This window comes from Lissotriton helveticus, chromosome 6 (genome assembly GCF_964261635.1).
Source record: "Lissotriton helveticus chromosome 6, aLisHel1.1, whole genome shotgun sequence".
In the NCBI taxonomy this organism is placed as follows: Eukaryota; Metazoa; Chordata; class Amphibia; order Caudata; family Salamandridae; genus Lissotriton; species Lissotriton helveticus.
Genome location: NC_136067.1, coordinates 1,103,684,700 through 1,103,705,806, shown reverse-complemented (window position 1 = coordinate 1,103,705,806; position 21,107 = coordinate 1,103,684,700). Strand labels below are relative to the sequence as shown.

At 47.2% G+C, this 21,107-nt stretch overlaps 1 protein-coding gene across 1 annotated transcript in view; it reads left to right on the top strand.

The window, feature by feature from the left end:
• BUB1 (BUB1 mitotic checkpoint serine/threonine kinase) overlaps positions 1-21,107 on the top strand; it is an 851,273-nt gene that overhangs the window by 688,108 nt on the left and 142,058 nt on the right. Inside the window, exon 25 of the mRNA XM_078648762.1 lies at positions 15,424-15,650. Within this exon, the coding sequence (XP_078504888.1) occupies positions 15,424-15,650 (227 nt within the window). The remainder of the gene's footprint in view (positions 1-15,423; positions 15,651-21,107) is intronic.

Sequence of the window (21,107 nt, the reverse complement as noted above, 5' to 3'; positions counted from 1 at the left end):
TCATGTTTGGAGCTCAGGCATACTAAGTTCGACTTTCCTATAATGTTCCTTGGGTCAATTAGGATTATACCAATTCATACAGTCAATTCACAATAGGGAGCATTCACGCTGTGACACTGAATGGCAGTGGCACAGCGCCCAGAGCATCTAACACCAGCCAACACAGAGGAGACAAAAGCGAAAAAATGGAAGGGAGACCCACGTCAATGGTGCCAGGTGTTAAAGGCACCAACACCCAAATAGAGCCTAAACATGGTGCTAATACAGTTGACGAGAGAGCCCTTTGACCCACTCTACAGGGCATAACTTAAATTTGTTAAACTAAAAATTGCCGTTGTAATTGTAATTTTTCTTACCTTGCATAGTGATGTAAGTGCACACGCCTACAATTTCACAAGGACAGGGGGACCCTGGAAACCAAACAACACTTCCTACCAAGGGTTATATCACAGTTGCACATGAATTAAGCTATACAAATCCCAAGCTTCCACAGCACACTTCCGTCTAATAACACCCACTGGCACCTGGATGGACCGCATCAGATGTCACCTAGGGGCAACCCTGGGTGAGGGGACTCTAGAAAATAATTTTCTTTTCTTAAGACAGGGGTCTTGTTTTTTCGCTCATTCAGCGGAATCCTCATTCCCTTGGTTACGTTTTTTGAAGCTGACATTTACAGATTTTTTGTGAACTAGACCTAGATTATGAACATCAAAGTATACATTTCTGACATGGTCTTACGGACATATATAGAAGAAATTGACTACACTATTTTAATTAACTATCTATATTGGTTGTTGTTTGTCTTTGACATATTTGGAAAAAACATCTGACCCAGACGAGTGTTGCCTTAGATCTTGTATTTGTGTCATTGCTGAAAGAGCTTGACGATATCAGTTCTTAGATGGTTTAGGTCTGGCGACAACGGTACTACAACACAGAGATGACAATGATTCTGCAAAAATAGGGAACATGATGGTGTCCCTTGTCCGAGATGGAGAAAATGGCAGCATCCGCGAGCTAGGATGGAGTTGGAGCCTAGCTAAGATGGAGGCAGACCATAGAGACTTCAAGTCAAAACGATGCCCAACACAAAAAAACTAAGTATTCCGGACCCAACCATCATAATACAGAATAATGCGCAGCATTCAAGTAAAGACGATCCTTTAAGCTGCAGCACTACTCCTACCGTAGTAACCGTTTCGTTCCTACATTTGGAGAAATTGTGTCTCTGCCATGTGTAAACTCAAGGTTGTCACCAATAGGTCTTAGAAGGGACGTAATGTCATTTCTTGTGGATGTTTTGTCCCATATTTCAAGCATGGTATGTGACGAGACTGCAGTACACATTTTGGAATCTAAGGTTTCTTAGTAGCCACACTAGGATCCCTAAGGGTCTCCGTACCACTGCTCTTCCATGTGAAACCAGTATTTATCTGATTACATTTTTGACCATTTCCCCAGGATCCGCAGTTGGCTGCCCCATAATAGGTCATGATGCATCGAAAGCAAAGTCTGTCTCTTGAGGCCATAAAAAAAGTGTGGAGGCTCAAGGTTCTTTACCCCTCCACATGAATGTCAGAATTGGGATGCTTGCATACCTTCAAACATCTCATACCCTATATAGAGTGGGAGAGCCTGACAAGTTTACAAAAGTTGCCAAATCATTCATTGTTAAAACTGTAATTCGACCTAATCAAGAAACCGAAGTTCTGCCAGTGTTGTAGATCTTCTGGTATCTCTCTCCAGGGAATACTCGTATTTGTGGCATACAAGCCTGAAAGTGAGGAGGACAGGTCCACTCCAAGTTATCTCCTCCTCATCTGACACTACTTTATATGGTACCTCTCAAAGTATTGTCTTCATATCCGCTCGTAACTCTAGGGGCAAGGATTCTGTTTTTTGTACCGACACCTTGCCGTACTAATTTAGTGTATGAGTGTTCTGAAAAACTTAACTAAAGTAAGTTGTCAGCACAAAGACATTTTATGTTTGACTGTCCCATTCTGAATGTCCCCTATCACTTGCTCACAACGTATGCTCATTGCCAAGGGCTCTTATTGCCGTCACATATAACAGAGTCAATAGAAGGCATCTCTGCCTTGTACCACGGGACAAGTCATGGGGATCTGATCTTTTTCTCGGATATCACCTGTCCTTTAAACGCCTGGTAGCTCACCATCACCATCTGAATGTATTGCTCTCCCAGTGTGAACTTTGTTATCAATGTTTCTTTAACATCCAGTCCACCCTGTTGAAGCTACTTTTTATGTGTTAAGAGCCACTAACCTAGTTTCCAATTTCTCGTTTTTTGTGTTTTCGACATAGTGGGCAACTTTATGGAAGTTATCTTGAGGAGGTACAATGTACTGCTGAAAAAATGTCTCTCAACCTAGGGTGGGCCGCCCTCCACCCTCCAATCCCAGTTCCCCTAGCTACACTTGTAACTTGGGATAGTTCTCTAGAAGACCCCACTTCCCCCACACTGACTTATGTGTTTCTCCTTACATCACACATTGTTAAATACCCATTAACAGTGTTAGTGCTACAGCAAACTCCAATACCTTTGCATGGGTTTTCTTACAAAATAAGCCTTGGCCTGGTTAAGGGTGTACGGACCCACCACCATTAGTGTGCCCCACCCACTGTATCTTTCACCATTTGGTCTTCATCCTCGCAGAACATCTAGATGGCGTCATTGATGCTGTCTTTAACCTTATCCATTTCCTGTTTCTTATGGTGTTCCTTCATCAGAGGATTCCTCTTTCCATGTGCCACGGAGGTCTACTTGTCTAGGGTTTCCAGAATTAGCTTGTTGTCCTCATCTGGACCTTCCAGTGCACTTGAAGGCTTTCTCTACGTTTTCTGCCTCCTATTTCCTGAGGTCAATGATACGCTAGTCCAAAATCAGCTTGTTTTCAGTCCGTGGTCTTTATCTCTCTAGTCGCCTGTCTTAAAGCTGAGTCTCGTGTGTACCACTTATTTCAACCACCCACCACTTCCTGTTCTCTATTGGCTTTTTCCAGTATGCTATGGACGGAGAGTTCTGGAAGCTCTCCTGGTGTTTAGTGAAGACCCTGAACCGCACCCTTGATCTCCTTCCCCTTGAAGCTAGGCGTACTATGACACAGGCTCTAGTGACCTCTAGGATAGATTATGGGAATGTGCTTCTGCTTGGAACAACTCAAAACAACATCAGGAGACTTCAAGTCCTCCAAAATACAGCAGCACGTCTAGTTCTTAGACTTCCCAAGAGAGCACCCTCCAAACCTGCTCTAGACACTCTCCACTGGCTACCTATAAAAAAAAGAATTCTCTTTAAAGCACTCTTAATGTGCCATAGGATCATCTCCCAAAAAGCACCTCCTTACATGAGTGACCTAGCTATTCCCTATGAGCCCAATAGAGCTCTTCGCTCTGGGGGAACTGGCCTGCTCAAAATACCCCGTATCAGGAAAGCCAGAATGGGTGGCCGTTCCTTCCGGGCTATGGCCGCTAGGGAATGGAACGCTCTCCCTATGGAGATTAGACTAGCAGACTCGGAGACCGTCTTCAGGAAAAGCTTAAAAACTCACCTGTTTTCCCTGTAATACCCTTCTTCGGTCCTGACTTTCTCTCCACAGCGCGGGGACACGCCGTGATGGCGTCACCAGGCGCTTTATAAGCTCCTTTGTTGTTGTTGTTGTTGTTTAGTCTGTTGTACATTGGTGGTCCCCTTCATCCGTGCGACATTGGCTGCCTCACTGGTTGTGATGCCCTAACTGTAGGGACTCCAATCCCCTCAAGGAACTTCCTACCTCTGTCATCCTGAGCTCTAGTGCTGTCTATCAATCTTCCTGCTCCAGAAGGAGTTGCTCGGTTCAATCCTCATTAATGTGTAATACTGAGAAGGCTTTCCCAGGCCCCATCACCTCAACCCTAAGTTTACTGTACCCCTCAGTTCATGTCAATAGCAAGGTGTCCCGTATCATACTCTGGCCAACCGTGCTCAGCTGCATCCAAGAAATGGGTTTTGATTCCCTTGGCCCGGCCTCATTCTTGGAAGTAATTTGTCGGGCCGCAGAGTACTCGTTCAACTGTGCCTGTCACTCCTCGCATCAGGCGGTCGTACTGTGCTCTAGCGGCCCATTGTGTCCTCATAGGTGCCAGAGCTGTCTTGGTGTCCCGGGAGCATTCAGGGCTGTGCGTCATCCCTCCCCACAGGCACCTGGACTTCCCATGCCTCGGAGCTCAGTCTGGGGTCCAAACACTGCCACTGCTGCATGTCGCCTCATTTATTTAAACTAACCAAAGCGCCATAGGTAAAGGGATCCCACTTCTGTGAAATTAGGTCAAATTTATAATCAGTTCCCTTCCTCAAGCACTGCTGACTCCAGTATTAGCCCTTCAATAGTTCACTTCCCATTCAAGACACTAACCCCCCTGTCAGCAGCTCCCTATCTAAACTCAGCCACTTCAAATTAAGGACTTTCGGCACTGTAGTAAAAGTGATCAAATCTGCGTTTCCTTATGACCCCTGACCCCCTCCATTTTTAAACAGATCCTATAGCCTCGTACCTGACCAACATCTTTAACCATCTTTAACGGGATGTTTGGCACAGGGTTCTTAACTAACGTGGAAAAAGGCTTCTATTCTCCAACTTCTCAAGAAGCCCAACCTAGACCCAGATAACCCGGCAAAATATCGTCCTATTTCTAGATTACATTTTCCTGCGAAAATTGTAGAAAAATTCATAAATACTCAATTGACACAATTAATTTAATCAAATCATTTAATGAACCCCACACAATTTGGCTTCAGGGCCGAACATGGCACAGAGATGGCATGAATAAAAACCACTGATGAGTTGGGAACCATCCTGGATAGAGGAAGCTCGCCAGGACTCATTCTTCTCGACTTGTCAGCGGCCTTCGATACAGTTGATCATTCAACTCTCATCTCTTGTCTCAAACAACTTGCCATTAACAACAAAGCATCAAAAAACAATTGGAGGAGTACCCCCTGGAGGCACATCAATGCCTCGGCCAGAGAGATAGAGGTGCACAAAGGAAAGAAAAGGACAGATTCATCCTTTGTTAGAAGACCCCCTGAATCACCAATCTAGTTGGTGACATGCTTCATCATCGGGGTCCCACCCGGGTAACCGAGTGCCATCTGAGTGTGCTGCGACATCGGACTACAGTGGAACTGGTTAGTTTTTGGATTTCTTGTGTAGGTGAAAAAAAGGGGTGTTTTCAGTTTTATACTCACTACAAAAATCTCTTTATGCCTGAGTAACTGGGCAACATTAAAAATATTAGTGGGACACCATGCCAGGTTAGGTTGGCCTGTGGTGTCACAAGTTAAGTTGTGAGATAAAATTGGTCTACATGTTTCAACCTCTTCAGTTATTTTAAGGTTTTCATCAGGACCAGTAAGGGTAGCCCGGGCGGTATACACTCGCTAAGGTGGACCCTTCCCCTTAACTACGTGAAAAACCCCACTTAGTAATCACAGTGGTGGTAAATGGTTCTTTTCCGAGTTCCTAGAAAAGAAAAACCTGCAACGACCAAAAACAACCAGTATAATACATTAACTACAGAGCGTTTTGAAAGTGCTCCTCTTGTTCGACATCCAAAGCTATGCTGTGTTAAGATACAGGTGGATGTGATTGCATGGCTCACAGTTGGTCATGCCGGGGTGCCATTCATGTAGTACAGGTACCATGGGGCTTCCAAAAATGCCCGTTATTGTATATTACAACCCACTCAAGGCTGTGTGTCAGTGCACTCATACCACACTCACAGATTCCTTCATAGAACTCGTTTGTGAGTGATAAAAAGTGCTGTTCAAAGGGCAGTGAAAGTCGCTCCCCAATTACTCCTGAGAACACATTCGAGATTAGTCTTCAAATTGTGGGTGTCTAAGCTCGCACTAACGTAGTGAGAGCGTGACTAAAACATCACAGATCGGCATACTTAATCAGAAGGGCATATATTCCAGCACAACACATTTGGGCAAACAACCATAAGTGCATTCATAGGGATAGCGGTGAGGGCGTGACGCTTACTTGAAGTGCTATAATAGCATGCCTCATGGGCATCAGGTTGGAAATACATGATCCTGCCACGATATAAGTCGGAAAATAAAAGAATTGATTAGATCAAAAGGGTTGGTCTAAGCAGTGCCCACTCGCTACGGATTGTTAACTTGTGGTGAATCAGTGTTGGCTGTTTCGCCTATCATGCAGACCTTCTCGGCGCCCCGTGTGATAATACTGGAGACTCCGACATGTAGTTAAGTAGCCGGCATTTCCATGGTTAGGGAGGACGTTCCAGCACGTGGTGATGTCAGTGCTAGGAGCGTCAAGGGGCATGCTAAACGGCGTGACGCAACATGGATGGGCGTCACTGGGCGTAGTTGTCCTCCTGTTACTATGGACGCTGCTTGGGGAAAAGACAAGGAAAAGAGACTCTGATATCAAAATGCGCAAGTGTCTTGATAAGGTCTCTGTGTGAAAACTAAAAACTGACTAATTAGTGAATAAAGGTTGGTGCTCACAGCAATATTAACCACCGTGGCGCCATTACTAAGGGCGCTGATAGGTGGACAAAAGGAGATCTATACGAGCATGTGTCTCGATGGGGACGCTGTGAAAAAAACAGAATGTATCTCAGAAAAGGGTGTTGTAACTATCTGGCTAGTGTAAAATATGTGATTTACAGTTACCACGTTTTGAATAGTAGCATATAGAGGCAAGATTCACCCTTCAACCAATCATCAGGGTAGTGGCATACATTCACATAAGCGTGGAGGATAAAATAGACAACTTTTAGCAGACTCTTCCAGATTCATACATTAAGGGAACTAGAACGGTCTATTTCACGAGAACAGAGTTCCACGGGATATTATCATTTAATCCAGTCTTGTGCGTGGGCAGCCTATATATCCATCACTGTTCTTTCTTAAACAAGCGTTGTTATAGTCTCTCCCCTGATTTGATTTGCTCTAGGACAGTCCATCTCATATCATCTGGTGTGTGGTTGAGCAGGAAGAAATGTTCAGTGAGTTTCGTCATCGATTTTTTTGCACCTAATTGTGCTCAGGTGTTCACAGATTCTCTGTTTCAGTCTTCTGCTGGTCATCCCCACATATTGTAAATTACATGGGCACACAATCCTGTAGACCACATTGGTACTGTTGCAGTTGGTGTGCGCTCGTAAAGTCCACACCTTGCCAGGCTCTAGTGATAGTGTTTTGGTGTTGTCAGTGAGGTGACAGACACTGCAATTTCCACACTTATAATGTCCTGTGATGTCTGGCAAGGCCCAAGCATTCAGGTCAGTTGCTGATTTCTCTTGGGTTTTTTCTTTCGGGCGTGTGTTCACAACTGCATCCTTTATGCTCCTTGCTTTCTTGAAAGAGAAGAGTGGCTTCTCCCACTTCAGATTGCCTGTATTCAGAATAGTCCAATGTTTGTTGATAGACTTAATGACCAGATTTGATGCCTTGCTGTATGTAGTGAAGCAGGTCAATGGTATTTCAGTCTCATTTCTTGTAGTGTTCTCCAGAAATGCCTCTCTGGGTTGATTACGTGCTCTCTTCTGGCATTTAGTGAGAATTTTCTCGGGGTACCCTCTCTGTTAGTTTATTTGTGAGATCCATCGCCTGCCTGCGGTAGTCCGTGATCTTGCTGCAGTTGCGGCGGATCCTCAAGTACTGTCCGTAGGGCAGATTTTCCCTTAGGGGCCTCGGGTGGAAGCTCTCATATCTGAGAAGAATATTCTTGGCTGTTGGTTTGTAATAATTTCTTGTTTTCAGGCGTCCATTCTCTTTAGTGATGACTACGTCCAGAAAGACCATGATGTTGTGGTCTTTGGTATGCGTGAATTTCAAATTCTGATCACGTGTTGATCCAGTGAAAGAATGATGTTAGTGTGTCCTCTGGTCCCTGCCAAATGGCGAGGACGTCATCAATATATCTTTTCCAGAACATAATGTGAGATCTGAAAGGGTTCTGTTCGTTGAGTATGTATTTCTGTTTAAAATCAAAAACGTGCAGTCCTGCTACGCTTGGGGCAAAAGTAACAACAAAGCTCCAGTTCTGCTCCAGTTCTCCTTGATGGGTAGAGAACACTCAGTGACGCTGGATAATTTCTCATCTAGGCCGCTCTCTCTTCCTTGCGGGTTTCCACAGGGATCCTCATTGAGCCCTTTACTTTTAAATATCTATGTTACAGAACTGGCATCCCTGATTAAATCTTTTGAGTTTTCCCCCACATCTTACGCTGTTGATACGCAGATCTTCGTGTCTGACAATGTCAACTATTGAGTTAATCTAGGACAAAACCGAGGTAATTATTTTCAGTAATTGACCACAATTCTGGAGCCCTTCTTGTTGGCCTTCTGACCTAGGAGCACTCCCTACTCCAGTTCAAAAAGTGAAAAATATAGGAGCACTTATAGATGAGTTGAATTTTAGTAAACATGTTCAGTTATTTCCTCAAGTTTTAACACCCTGAGAATCATCAGGAAGATTCTTCCTTTTATTCCTCTCAATTCATGGAAACAGTGTTACACTGCTAATCCGCATTAAACTGGACTCCTGTAATGGACTATATGTAAATCTCCTAAAAACAGTACTTGAAAAAATTAGAGTGTGCAGAACGCAGCGGCTAGACTTCTCCTTGATAGTCCGAAGTTCCAGTCAGTTTCTGCTGCCTTCTAGGGACTCTACTGGGTTTGAGTGAGCAAATCGAATTAAATTGAAGGCTCTTTGCCTCACCTACAAACCTCTTCTTGACTCAGAACCCCTCCATTTCTAACAGTCCCTAGCATGGTATGTACCTAGCCGGGACTTATGATCTAAAAGCACCATGATGGTTACCAGCCCCAGATTCAAAAGACTCAAATGGCGGGGGTTAGTTATTTTGCCTCCACACTCTGGAACAGTCTGCTTATAAAAATCAGCACAGCTCCCACCTTGCAGATCTTTAGGAAACTGCTTAAAACATGGCTTTTTAACATCTAGTCTTCCTCTTCTTTTTCCGTGTTCTGGCGGATCAGCTCCAAAACACCCTCATGTATTCTTGCGCTTTAGAAATGTATAATCTTATAGAGAATTATAGCTGCAGATTCCTTACCTTTGAATTACCCAGGCGTCAGGCCGGATCCAGAAACTTTTGCTGAGCAATACCCCTTGCACGCAAGGACAGGTGGCTCCATTCGGCTCTGCCTGACATCTGCAGCGTTGGTTATGATGTTGCGGTGCCTATATAGGCATCACCCAGGCGCATAGATGTCCGTTATTTTCTCTCCGCGCCTGTTAAGTGCCGATCCGGGAATAACTACCCCTCTGCTGCTTTTTGGAAGGCTTTTTCTCCACTTTTGTCGAAATGTTTGATTTTTTTTCGACTTCGTGTGCAAGGGATGTCTTCGAGGAAGGCAGGTTTCAAGACGTGTGGGACTTGTTCCCGCATGATGTTGGTCACCGATCCCCACCATATATGTCTTTGATCTTGTTCGGACTGTCATCCAATGGCTCCGAAGTCCTTGAGGGAGCGGGAGATGAAGTTACTCGCAGCCCGGCAGTCAACACCCTCCAGAGAGACCCTGAGGAGGTCACCGTCGAAGAGGAGGAGGTCGCAGGACCGCTCACGGAGCCCTAAGTCCTCTTCTCTGATTCGGTGTCCTAGGGACACTTGGGTAAGAGGCATAAGAAGTCCAAGCAGTCTTCGTCTTCACCTCAACTGGCGTCTGCCATCAAAAGAGGTAAGGAGCACCAACACTGTAGGTACGGTTCCACGGAGCTAGAGTCGACTTCGTGACTCCCACTCGAATAAGAGTTTTACGAGGACATGCGCCTCGTATTTGAGTGGATCGACCCTGCTGGTGAGCTTTTGGGGCCATAAGGGCCCCATTGAGTTTAATGCCATCTACTCTGGCCACTGCGCCGGTGGGGCCTCAGGAATCCGATCATGGATCCGGTTTGATGCCAGTCGTGCCAATGCGACCTTCCCAGGCGTCGGATCTGAAGTCAGTGCCTGCGACAACACCAATGCCCGTCGGTGGCGGACGCTCCATCCATCTCCCCGACAGCCTTAGAGCTGGAACGGTGTTGATCAACTCTGATTCCGACGTCGACAGAACCCAGAGGTTCTATTTTGCCGTCTGAGCACTTTGAGGCTGTGCTAGGCTCACAAGAGGATTGGGAGGGATCTGGGGACCCTCTTGAAACCCTGGAAGTCTCTGAGGAGAATGTGGACTGGTATTGGGAACTTGGGGAGGCCAATGGACTGGATACTTCTCCAGATGCTGGCATGCTCTCTCCACCAAAAGTGGTAGTGGAGGAGGAAGCATCCTTTGACAAGGTGGTTAAGAGAGCAGCCGAGGACCTTGGACTAGAGCTGCCCTCAGTGCAGGTCAGGACTAATCTCCTGACTGAGGTAGTTCAAGCTGGGGCTTCCACTTCCGAACCCTTGTTGCCCTTTAAATAGGCAATTACATAGGTCCTTCTAGGAACATGGTCCAAACTTAGCACAGGGGCTCCTGCTAATGACAATAGCACTCCGGCATTGCCCAGCTGCGGGCAACCCAAAATTCCTCAGCAAACACCCCACCCCAGAGAGTTTGGTGGTGCAGGCCTCTACGTCCCAAGGCGCATTTCCTTCTGCCCCTCCGGATAGATACTCCAAGAGGCTGGATTAATTCGGGAAGTTGTTTTCTTTCTCCAGCCTGGCATTGCGGTCGGTGAATATTGCGTCCTTATTGGGACATTTCTCCCATTCCCTTTGGGGGATGGTTGCGCAAGTGCTGCTACAAGTCCCGGGCTGTGCTCTCCCAAGCTGTCAAGGATGGGAGAGATGCAGCAAAATTAATCATACGGTGAGGCCTAGATACGACCGATTCGCTGGGCAGATCGATTTCAACGATGGTGGGCTTGGGGCGCCATGTCTGGCTTAAAACAACTGCCTACTCGAGCGATGTCCAAGTCAATTGGACATGCCCTTTAATGGAACCCCCCTTTTTGGGGAAAGGCAGACTAAGCCCTGGCCAGGTTCAAGGACTTGAGCTAAGGCCAGATCCTTGGGCCTCTCCTCCACCCATTGGCCTGTCTTCCTTTCATGGGAACGGAAGGGGTTTCCAACCACGTCAGCCCTATCCCAGCCACCATCCCGCACTGATTGCCCAAGTCGTGCATGCATGTGGATGGGGTGGAATCCGATCTCAGAATGGAGGCCAGAAGTTGTCAACCACATTGCTCCCAGCAGCCGCAGCCTTCAAGAAATCCTAGGCTGATTTGTCATGGCCACACTACTCGAGTAGTGGGGGAATTTGTCATCATCTCCCTCATTGGAGATCCATATTATTGGACAAGTGGGTCTTGCAGTTAGTCCAAGAGGGGTATTCCCTACCTTTTCTTTCTGTTCCTCCTCCTATTCTGCCAAATCAGTAAAGGCTGACGGAGGATCATTTAAAGTTGCTCCAAGAGGAAGTTACAGCTGTCTTGGCAAAGGGAGCTATAGAACGGTTCCCAGTTTCAGAAGTAGGCAGCGGCTGTTATTCCAGATACTTTCTGATTCCGAAGTAGAACAAGGGGATATGGTCCATTCTGGATCTTTGGACCGTCAATCTCTTCCTCAAAAAGGAGAAATTAAAAATGCTCACTCTGACTCCGGTCTTGTCTGCCCTAGACCAAGAAGACTGGATGGTAGTGTTGGACCTTCAGGGCGTGTATTTTCATATTCCCATCCTGCCGTGCCACAAGCGTTACCTGCGGTTCAAGGTAGGCCACGAGCACTTTCAGTTTACTGCGCTTCCCTTCCGCCTTACTAGTGCCCCTCAGGTGTTCACCAAGGTGATGGCGGTGGTCCCAGCTCATCTGTGCAGGTTAGGGGTGTCAGTCTTCCCCTACCTCGACTACTGGCTGTTGAAGACATCCTCGCCCCAGGCCATCGTCTCCCATCTTCAGACTATGGCGGACCTTCTGCATTCACTGGAGTTCTCTATAAATGTGCCAAAGTCACGTCTAACTCTTTCTCAGACGCTCCGTTTCATCAGAGCTGTTCTGGACACAGTGCCGTTTTGGACTTATTCTCCCGAGCAGCGAGTACAGGATATTCAGGCTATGATTCCGTTATTTCTGTTAGTTCACAGAAACACTCCCTCCATGTGGTACTGCCACAAGCAGGGTATGGTAGGGTCGTGGACCCTTTGTCGAGAGACCCTGCATCCCTGGACCTGGCTGGAGCAGCAGGGCATAACCCTGATGGTTCAACACCTGGCAGGTTCACTGAACGCCAGGGCGTAGAACCCAGACGTCGATGCCTAGTGGATCACGAGTGGGGTCTCCAGTCAGAGGTGGCGCAAGGTCTCTTTCAGTAATGGGGAGAAGCTTGGTTAGATTTGTTCGCCTCCACAGAGAACCTGCAGTGTCAGCGGTTCTGCCCCCTGGAGTGTCCAAGCCGGCTATCGATTGGCAACGCTTTTTGCCACGAGTGGAGCTCAGGCCTGTTGTACTCCTTTCTGCCCATACCACTCCTGCCCAGGGTTCTGAAGAAGATCCGAAGCAAACGGACCCAAGTAATTCTTGTGACACCAGACTGGGCGAAGAGTCTGGTATCCAGTAGCTTCTGAGAATGAGTATCGATCCTCCGATCAGGCTGCCCCTTTGGGAGGAACTTCTGTTGCAGCAGCAGGGGAGGGTACTCCAACCAAACCTGTCAACTCTGCGCCGTCATGCGTAGAGATTGAGTGGCGGCAGTTGATAGCTTTTGACCTTCCTTCTGTAGTCTGTAACGTTGTTCTCGCGGTCAGGTGGCCCTCTGCCAAAACGGTGTATGACTGCAGTTGAAAAAAAATGGTATTATACTGTACAGAAAAGGTCCATTGACCCTCTTTCTGCTATTCCTTCTACTATCCTTATATTCATAATAGCCCTTGCCCAGCAGGGCTCTCCTTGGGAACCCTCAAGGGTTACCATTCTGCTCCGTCTGCTTTTTTTTGCGGCTGCCAGCCCATCCCTTTCTTTTTAAGTCTCCTATTGTAAATATATCTCTAAAAGGGCTTGCTCCCTTATTTCCACCGACGCCCTTTGTTATACCACAGTGGGACCTTAATTACCTATCGGATGTGTGCTCCCTATGAGCCTTTGCACAATTGTCCCCTCCGGCTGTTGACCATCAAAACAGCCTTCTTAGTGGCAATTACATCTGCCCGGAGGGTGAGTGAGTTGCAGGAATTATCTTGTGTCCTTGCCGGATAAGGTGATGCTTACCACCAGAGCCAAAGGTTGTCACCCCATTCCATCCGGGTCAGTCCATCACTTTGACCAACTTTTTGTAGGGTGCGTGGGAGCAAAGAAGGGAAGGGCAGTGCAGAAAGGGACCATCTCTCGCTGGGTCGTTCTCTGTATCAAGAACTGTTATGCCTTTTCAAAAAAGTAGGGCCCTGAGGGATTAAGAGCCCATTCCACCAGGGGAAAGGCTGCCACTGCCTTGGCTCGGGGTGTCCCGGACATCTGTTCCACAACAACGTGGGCTTCTTTGCACACGTTCGCAAACGTTACTGCTTTGATTGTCAGGTGTGCAGGGACGGACATTTTGCTGTTCAGTCCTGCAAGACTTCTTATTTTAGGATGTTTGTCCGCAAACCACTGCCAGGATGGTATGGCTCAGGTATCTGATTTAAAGGTAAGGAATCTGCAGCTAGAAGTCTCTATCAGATGAGCAAGTTACTTACCTTCGGTAACGCATTATCTGGTAGAGACTCTATCTAGTTGCAGATTCATTAGTCTCTCCCCCCCCCCCTCCTCCCCCATGCTTGTCCACTTTGCATACTAATTTTGTAGGGCTAAGGTTACTCCCCTTTTCAGGGCTCTAGTTTTTTGCACACGACTACGTAAGTTACTTAGTGGCTCTGCACTTCTGGCATCCGCACATATGGGTGTCGCCTATATAGGCACCACAACGTCATAACCGACACTAACAAAACCGACGTCCCGCATTACCGAATGGAGCCGCCTGAGTATTGCTCCGCAAATGTTATCCGGATCTAGCCTAATGCATGGGAAATTCAAAGGTAAGGAATCTGCAGCTAGAACGTCGCTACCAAATAATGCATTACTGACGCTAAGTAACTTGTTCAAAAGAACATGTATTTGGATCACGGACATCGGAGCTTAAACTCCTACACCTTGTATTTTGCTGCGCCCGCTAGGCTTCCGTGGCATAGACCATATCAATTTTCCGAAGGGAAGCAATTTGTTCCAATAGACTTTTTTCTGTTTAACTATAGATAATTAATTATTAGATGATTAAAAACATTGTGGACCTCCAGGGAGACTAGAGAATGTTTGTTTTAGTATTTCAAATAGTTGAGGGGAAAAAAACTGACAGCAAACACAGTGAAGACTGAGTGTATTTAAATTATATTGCCGACTGTACAGTTAATTTTACTTTCACGAACATAAGTTGTGTTTATTTACTGTTCTATAAGTTTACTGAATGTTAAGAAAGTACTTTCCAAATCCTGCACCCCTTTTCGACATAACTTGCATTTTCTCGTGGATACCTCTGTACCCAACTACATTCTTCTGTGGTATGCCAGGGCTAGTTTTTTTTTCTTTTCTAATATTGTACATTTGAGTTTGCCAATGGGATGGGAAGGGTATATGTTCTTTTAGTATGTCAGCAGATGAGCTAAGGGTACTTGTGTCCTAAAACTACAAACGCTTCTAAATTGGACGGAAACAAAACAATCGAGAACCTTTTTCCTTTCCTATTGAGCTGTGGCATGGGTTACGCTCCCTGGTACCATAAATTGACGGGAGACGTTTTAAAGCCCCCTACAAATGGGAAACCCAAACTTGCTACCCTGCCCTGTTCATGCCCTGCACACACAAGTTCCCACCTGCGTAACATTCCTCCTCCATTGCCCTCTCCTCTCTGCAGGAGAGGCGACTCAAAACGTGACCTTCCTGTCGGTCTACCAACTAGCCAGTATTTTTTCCCCTCATGCCCAAATGCTTTGAGGATTGTCCATTTTTGGTAACTGACCTATTGCTGACCTAGGAATATCAGGAGCACTTCTGTTCTAATGGAGTATTCCTTACGTCTGTACCTTGAGTGTATCAGTACATAAATGTGAAGGCCTCTAATCTTCTCGGTTTGCTTTATTGCTTACCATTGTTAGCTGTCTATTTGATATGAAGAACAGAATATCTGTAGCGTTATATTTTAGTTTTAGAAGTGTAAAACCTGTTGTAAGTTTGGCACCTATGCATTGTATTTACATGCTTATTTTGTTGAAAATGATGTGTAGACATAAGTATTCTAAAGAACTCTGGAGTAAAGAATGGTGGTAAATCACTACGGCTTATGAACATGGAGACCATTTCATCTATTAAGTTGCTTCATTTCTGTTTCTTGTGTTTTTTTATGTAGCCCTCTTCAGGAGCAACATCCGTCGATGAGTGCACAGCCTGTTGCACCATTCTCTGGGTTCAACCACCAAGCTGGGATTGGGAAGGTTTCAGAAACACACTTGGAACAGATAGAACATCGCTTGCCAGCCTGCACACTTTATGATCTTGGTACCCGAGCAGAAAATACTGTATTGCAGCCATTTGCCAATGGGGTGAATGATGTGGATCGTACCGCAGAAGCTGAAGGTAGAATTTAGAGTTGTGAATTAACGAGCCACAGTAGATTGTTAAAACTGATACAATTTCATAGAATGACTTGGTCTTAAGCGTCAACTGACTTACATCAGTCTAATTACCAAGAGGCTCCAACTTTGAAATGTCCAATCTTTTTTCTCCTTTGGGCCTGCTAAGTAGGTCTGGGCGGAGTTCTACTACTCGTAACTCCATGAAGTGACAAAAAACCTCTGCTTCTCTCTGCAAGCGGCAGAGTGAGGTAAGTTGCGTTGCTCGCTCTGATTTTTAGCTCCGGGTGTTTGTCCCGCACTGTAAAATCAGCATAGACTGCACCTCGCACAGCACAAGAGGGCTCAGCTTCTTTTCGCCGCTCGAATAGATGTTGTACTCTTGCAGCAGCTTCCTCAACGTGAGCAGCAGGTTTCTGAACGCAAGCGGTGGCAAACTACAGCGACCATCCGTGTTGAAAAATTACCCTGGGAGATGGTCTAATGTTGGCGAACCGCGAGAGGGTAAAAACTCTGTTCCACAAGCAGAGCGGGGTTTACCACCCAGGCCTACTGCGAAGCTGTAAGACAGATTGTTCTTGCTAGGGGGCCTTTGACTATCAGAACCTGACTGGTCCTTGAAACATTTGTAAAGATACTTTTATTTCCTAATACAATTGATGCTTGACACCCGTTCATAACTCCCATCACACCTCAGTTTTAGGTACTCTTGAATCCCCAAACTTGTTTTTAGCCTCCTAAACTGCTAATTCTGACTAACCTGTGCGTAGTCCAGGGTCTCCACAGTAGTAAAATTACTATTAGTAAACTTAAACTTGCAGTTTGTGAATGCCCAAAAATGTTAAACTTACACAGGAGTGTAAGTTTACCTCTGTAAATGAGGCTCTAGTTGTTTTAAAATAGCTGACAGTTTGCTGGAAACTAATACATGCTATGTAGGGTTTGTCAACAAATCATTCCTCTTTTTACATAAAACATTTACCGTTATTTCATAATTTCACACTAAAAAAAGTAAAGTAATTGCAACCACAAAGAAGTAGTTAGATGAGTGTTAAATGAAGAACTTTGTGTTTGTGTGTGAGTTTTGTTACCATGCATGTATATCAGGTACACGTCTCTCACCATGCAACATTTATTATACTCATCTTATCTGGAAAGATAGCCTTCCAGTACAAACTCGTATGCCACGACGTATGTAAAAACATTTCACACACTGAAAGTGTGCAATTTGTGAAATATAGGGAGAAATTAAAACATTTCTCCTACTTTGAGCCTATCTAACTGTTTTAGGGTATTTGCCTCAAAACTTTGGGTATTTGCCCTGGAGTGCCTAAGAATCAACAATGGAATGCTTCCATCATGCAAAGCAGATCAAAGCAACAGAAAACACTATTTTCTCTGCTAAAAAGGGCATCTTTTCTCCACACAAAAAAAGTTTAGTGCTGGAAGGTAAATACCATAACAAGACTAGCACCTTTTTGTACCAATTTGTGTAGTCAAAAAGTCGTGATGAATCTGCCCCTTAGAATCCAAATTCAAGCACTTTTTCCTATTCCCCACAGCAATCAGAATGAGACCCTAAATAAAATCAGTGAACAGGCATCAAAGAGCTCTACACAGATGATTTTAGCGGTGCTATGGATATCTCTGTAACTTGCTTTAATTAGAGCCTGCTTCTTAAACTATACATTATTGTTCATGCAGAGACCAGAAACCAGCCTACCCTACATGTATAAATACTTGCCCATTAGCTATCAGTTTTAGAGATGCTTTCCTTCTCCCTCAATTCCCCACAACTCCATTATAAATTATTTTCAAACCTTCTTCCAGAGCAGCTGCCCCACAGTCTGTTACACTTGATAAGCTATACACGCCGTTGTCTGGCAAGTGACCAGTTGCTGCTGGTTGTTTTGAGTTGACCCGGTATTCAGTTAATACCTCCTGCTTATTGGGCTGTTACACCCACACCGTGTGGGATTCGGTGGCGGAGGTCCTGCCTCAGTGTTCTGAAGAGGTCCAGGCCATCCTCTCCCAAGCGATTGCGGAGGGCAAGGATGCGGCGAAGTTGGCCATCAGGTGTGGTCTGGACACGACTGATTCCTTGGGCGGGGCAATTTCTACGACTGTGGTGTTGCGGCGCCATGCCTGGTTGCGGTCTACCGGGTTCTCGCTTGATATCCAGAGCTCGCTCATGGACATGTCCTTTGATGGCTCGGCTCTCGCCTCTTTGGCGACAAGGCTGACACTGCCCTGGAGCGCCTTAAAGACTCACGGGCCACGGTCAAGTCTTTGGGTCTTTCCACGAAGAGCCCTGCCACGCCGGGGTTTCGTTCCTTTCGTGGCCAGGGTAGAGGCTTCCAGACGTGCTCCTCCGCAAAGCCTGAGCAGAACTTGCCGACACAGCTTCCGCAGGGGTGGATCTGGTAACCCACGGGCGGGTCAGTCCACCTCCACACCGGCTTCTTCCACCGCCAAGCCTTGCTAATCCGGGCTTCAGGGGGCACCCCACGCCGGTAGGAGTCAGGGTTCGTCACCACCTCCACCACTGGCGCAAAATCATATCGGACAAGTGGGTGCTGCAGATAATCTGCCAAGGTTACTCGCTCCCCTTTCTCTCCTCCCCTCCAGCCATGCCACCCTCGGTGCCACCGCATGTCGGGGGATCAGTTGGCTCTTCTCCGTCAGGAAGTCACGGCCCTCCTGGCCAAGGGGGCCATCGAGTACGTTCCCGATCAGGAAGTAGGGAGTGGTTGTTATTCCCACTACTTTCTGGTTCCCAAGAAGGTCAAGGGGGGGCCTGTGCCCCATCTTGGACCTCCGGGACGTCAATCGCTTCCTCTGGAAGGAGAAGTTCAAGATGCTTACTCTGGCTCAGGTCCTGACTGCCCTGGACCCTGGTAGGCCAGGAGCATTTTCAGTTTACCATGCTCCCTTTCGGCCTTACCAGCGCCCCTCGGGTGTTTACGAAAGTGATGGTGGTGGTTGCAGCTCATCTTCACAGGTCAGGGGTGTCAGTCTTCCCTTACCTCGACGACTGGCTGTTGAAGCTAGGCTCGTCCCAGGCAGTGCTCTCCCACCGCCACACTACGGCCGACCTCCTGCATTTGCTGGGGTTCTCCATCAATGTGCCGAAGTCGCACCCGAGTCCCTCTCAGAAGCTACCTTTTATCGGAGCGGTTCTGGATTCAGCGCTGTTTCGGAATTATCTTCCCGAGCGCGAGTCCGGGATATTCAGGATCTGATTCTGCTCTTTCAGCCTCTATCCCGGGTTTCAGTCGGGATGATCCTCCGGCTTCTGGGCCTGATGGCCTCCTGCATACTGCTGGTGACGCATGTCAGATGGCATATGCGGGCTCTGCAGTGAGACCTGAAGTTCCAGTGGGCACAGCATCAGGGCAACCTGTCCGATCTCATCTAGATCTCGGAGGGCGCTGCACTACAATTGCAGTGGTGGCTCACGAATGGCGTCTGGGTCTTTGGCAGATCCCTCTCCCTTCCCCAACTGGAGCACACAGTGGTGATGGATGCGTCCCTACTGGGATGAGGAGGCCACATGGGAGAGGCGGAGATCAGAGGCCTCTGGTCACCGGAGGAGTCCCGGCTCCATATCAACCTTCTGGAGCTGAGGGTGATCCGACTTGCACTGAAGCATTCCTTTTCTCTGTCCGGGGAAGTGTAGTGCAGGTGTTCACGGACAACACCACCGCTATGTGGTATTGCAACAAACAGGGCGGGGTGGGGTCCTGGACCCTATGTCAGGAGGCATTACCTTGGAGGTTCAACACCTGGCAGGTTCACTGAATGCCAAGGCGGACGTACTCTGCGGCCGGTGCATGGTGGATCACGAGTGGCGTCTGAACTCTGACGTGGGGCAAGGTCTCTTTCTGCAGTGGGGAGAGCCTTGGTTAGATCTATTCGCCACCAAAGAGAACGCGCAATGTCATCAGTTCTTTGTGTTGGAATTTCCAAGGCGGCACTCACTCTTAGACGCTTTTCGTCTCGAGTGGAGCTGCGGTCTGTTGTACTCCTTTCCGCCTATACCACTTCTGCCCCGAGTGCTGAAGAAGATCAGTCGTGACCGGGCCCAAGTTATTCTCATGGCTCCAGACTGGGCTCGAAGAGTATGGTATCCCGAGCTACTCAGTATGAGCATCGAACCCCCGATCTGTCTACCTCTTCGAGAGGATCTTCTGTTGCAGCAGCAGGGGACTGTCCTCCACCCAAACCTGTCCAGCCTCCACCTCCATGCAGGGAGATTGAGCGACGACAGTTGACGGCTTTCGACCTTACTCCCGAAGTCTGTAATGTCATTCTGGCAGCCAGGCGTCACTCCACCAAAATGGTATACGCCTACTGATGGAACAGATTTGTGGCATGGTGCACAGCAAAGGCTGTGGATCCCTTTTCAGCCCCACTTTCTGAGGTTCTTCTGTTTCTCCTACCTTTGGTCCAGCAGGGCTCTGCTCTGGGCACTATCAAAGGCTATCTTTCTGCCATTTCCTCCTTCCTAAGGCTCCCTGATCAGCCTTCTCTTTTTAAGTCCCCAGTTGGTAACCGCTTTCTCAAGGGCATTACACACACGTTTCCTCCCGTGCCTTTCATAATGCCTCAATGGGACTTAAATCTTGTCTTGACTTTTCGGATGTGCGCTCCCTTTAAGATTCTTCATAACTTTCCTTTACTGCTTCTTACTCTTAAGACCGCTTTCCTGGTTGCTATCACCTCTGCCAGAAGAGTGAGTGAGCTCCAGGCCCTTTCTTCCAAACCTGCTTTCCTTTCCGTTCATCCGGACAAGGTGGTTTTAAGGACCCGTCCTTCTTTTCTGCCAAAGGTTGTCACGCCCTTCCACATCGGGCAGACCATCACTTTGCCCACCTTGTTTCCGCCTCCGCATCCAACTAGAGAAGAGGAGAGGCTCCACCGTCTGGACCCAAAGCGTGCGCTCGCTTTCTACCTGCAGCGTACACCACAGTTCCGGGTGGATGATCAGTATTTTGTCGGCTATGTGGGCGCCAAGCAAGGTCGGGCTGTGCACAAACGGACCATCTCCCGGTGGGTCGTTCTTTGCATCAAAGCATGTTACTCCTTGGCCAAGAAGGAGCCTCCTGTGGGGCTGCGTGCCCATACGACCAGGGCAACTACAGCCACCACTGCCTTGGGACATGGCGTTCCCTTGCAGGACATTTGTCAGGCAACTACGTGGGCCTCGCTGCACACGTTTACCAAACACTAGTGCCTTGATGGTCAGGTCTGGAGAGACTACTTCTTTGGCCGTTCTGTGCTCCATTACTTTTTGATGTAATCTTGTTTGCAGTCCAACCACCGGGGTTGGTATTGCTGGGGGTATCTATTCTAAGGTACGGAATCTATCACTAAAGTGTCTCTTTTTTACTACTTGTGTAACGATATATCTGTAAGAGACATTAGTTAGTGATAGATTCCTTAGGCCCCACCCATCCTC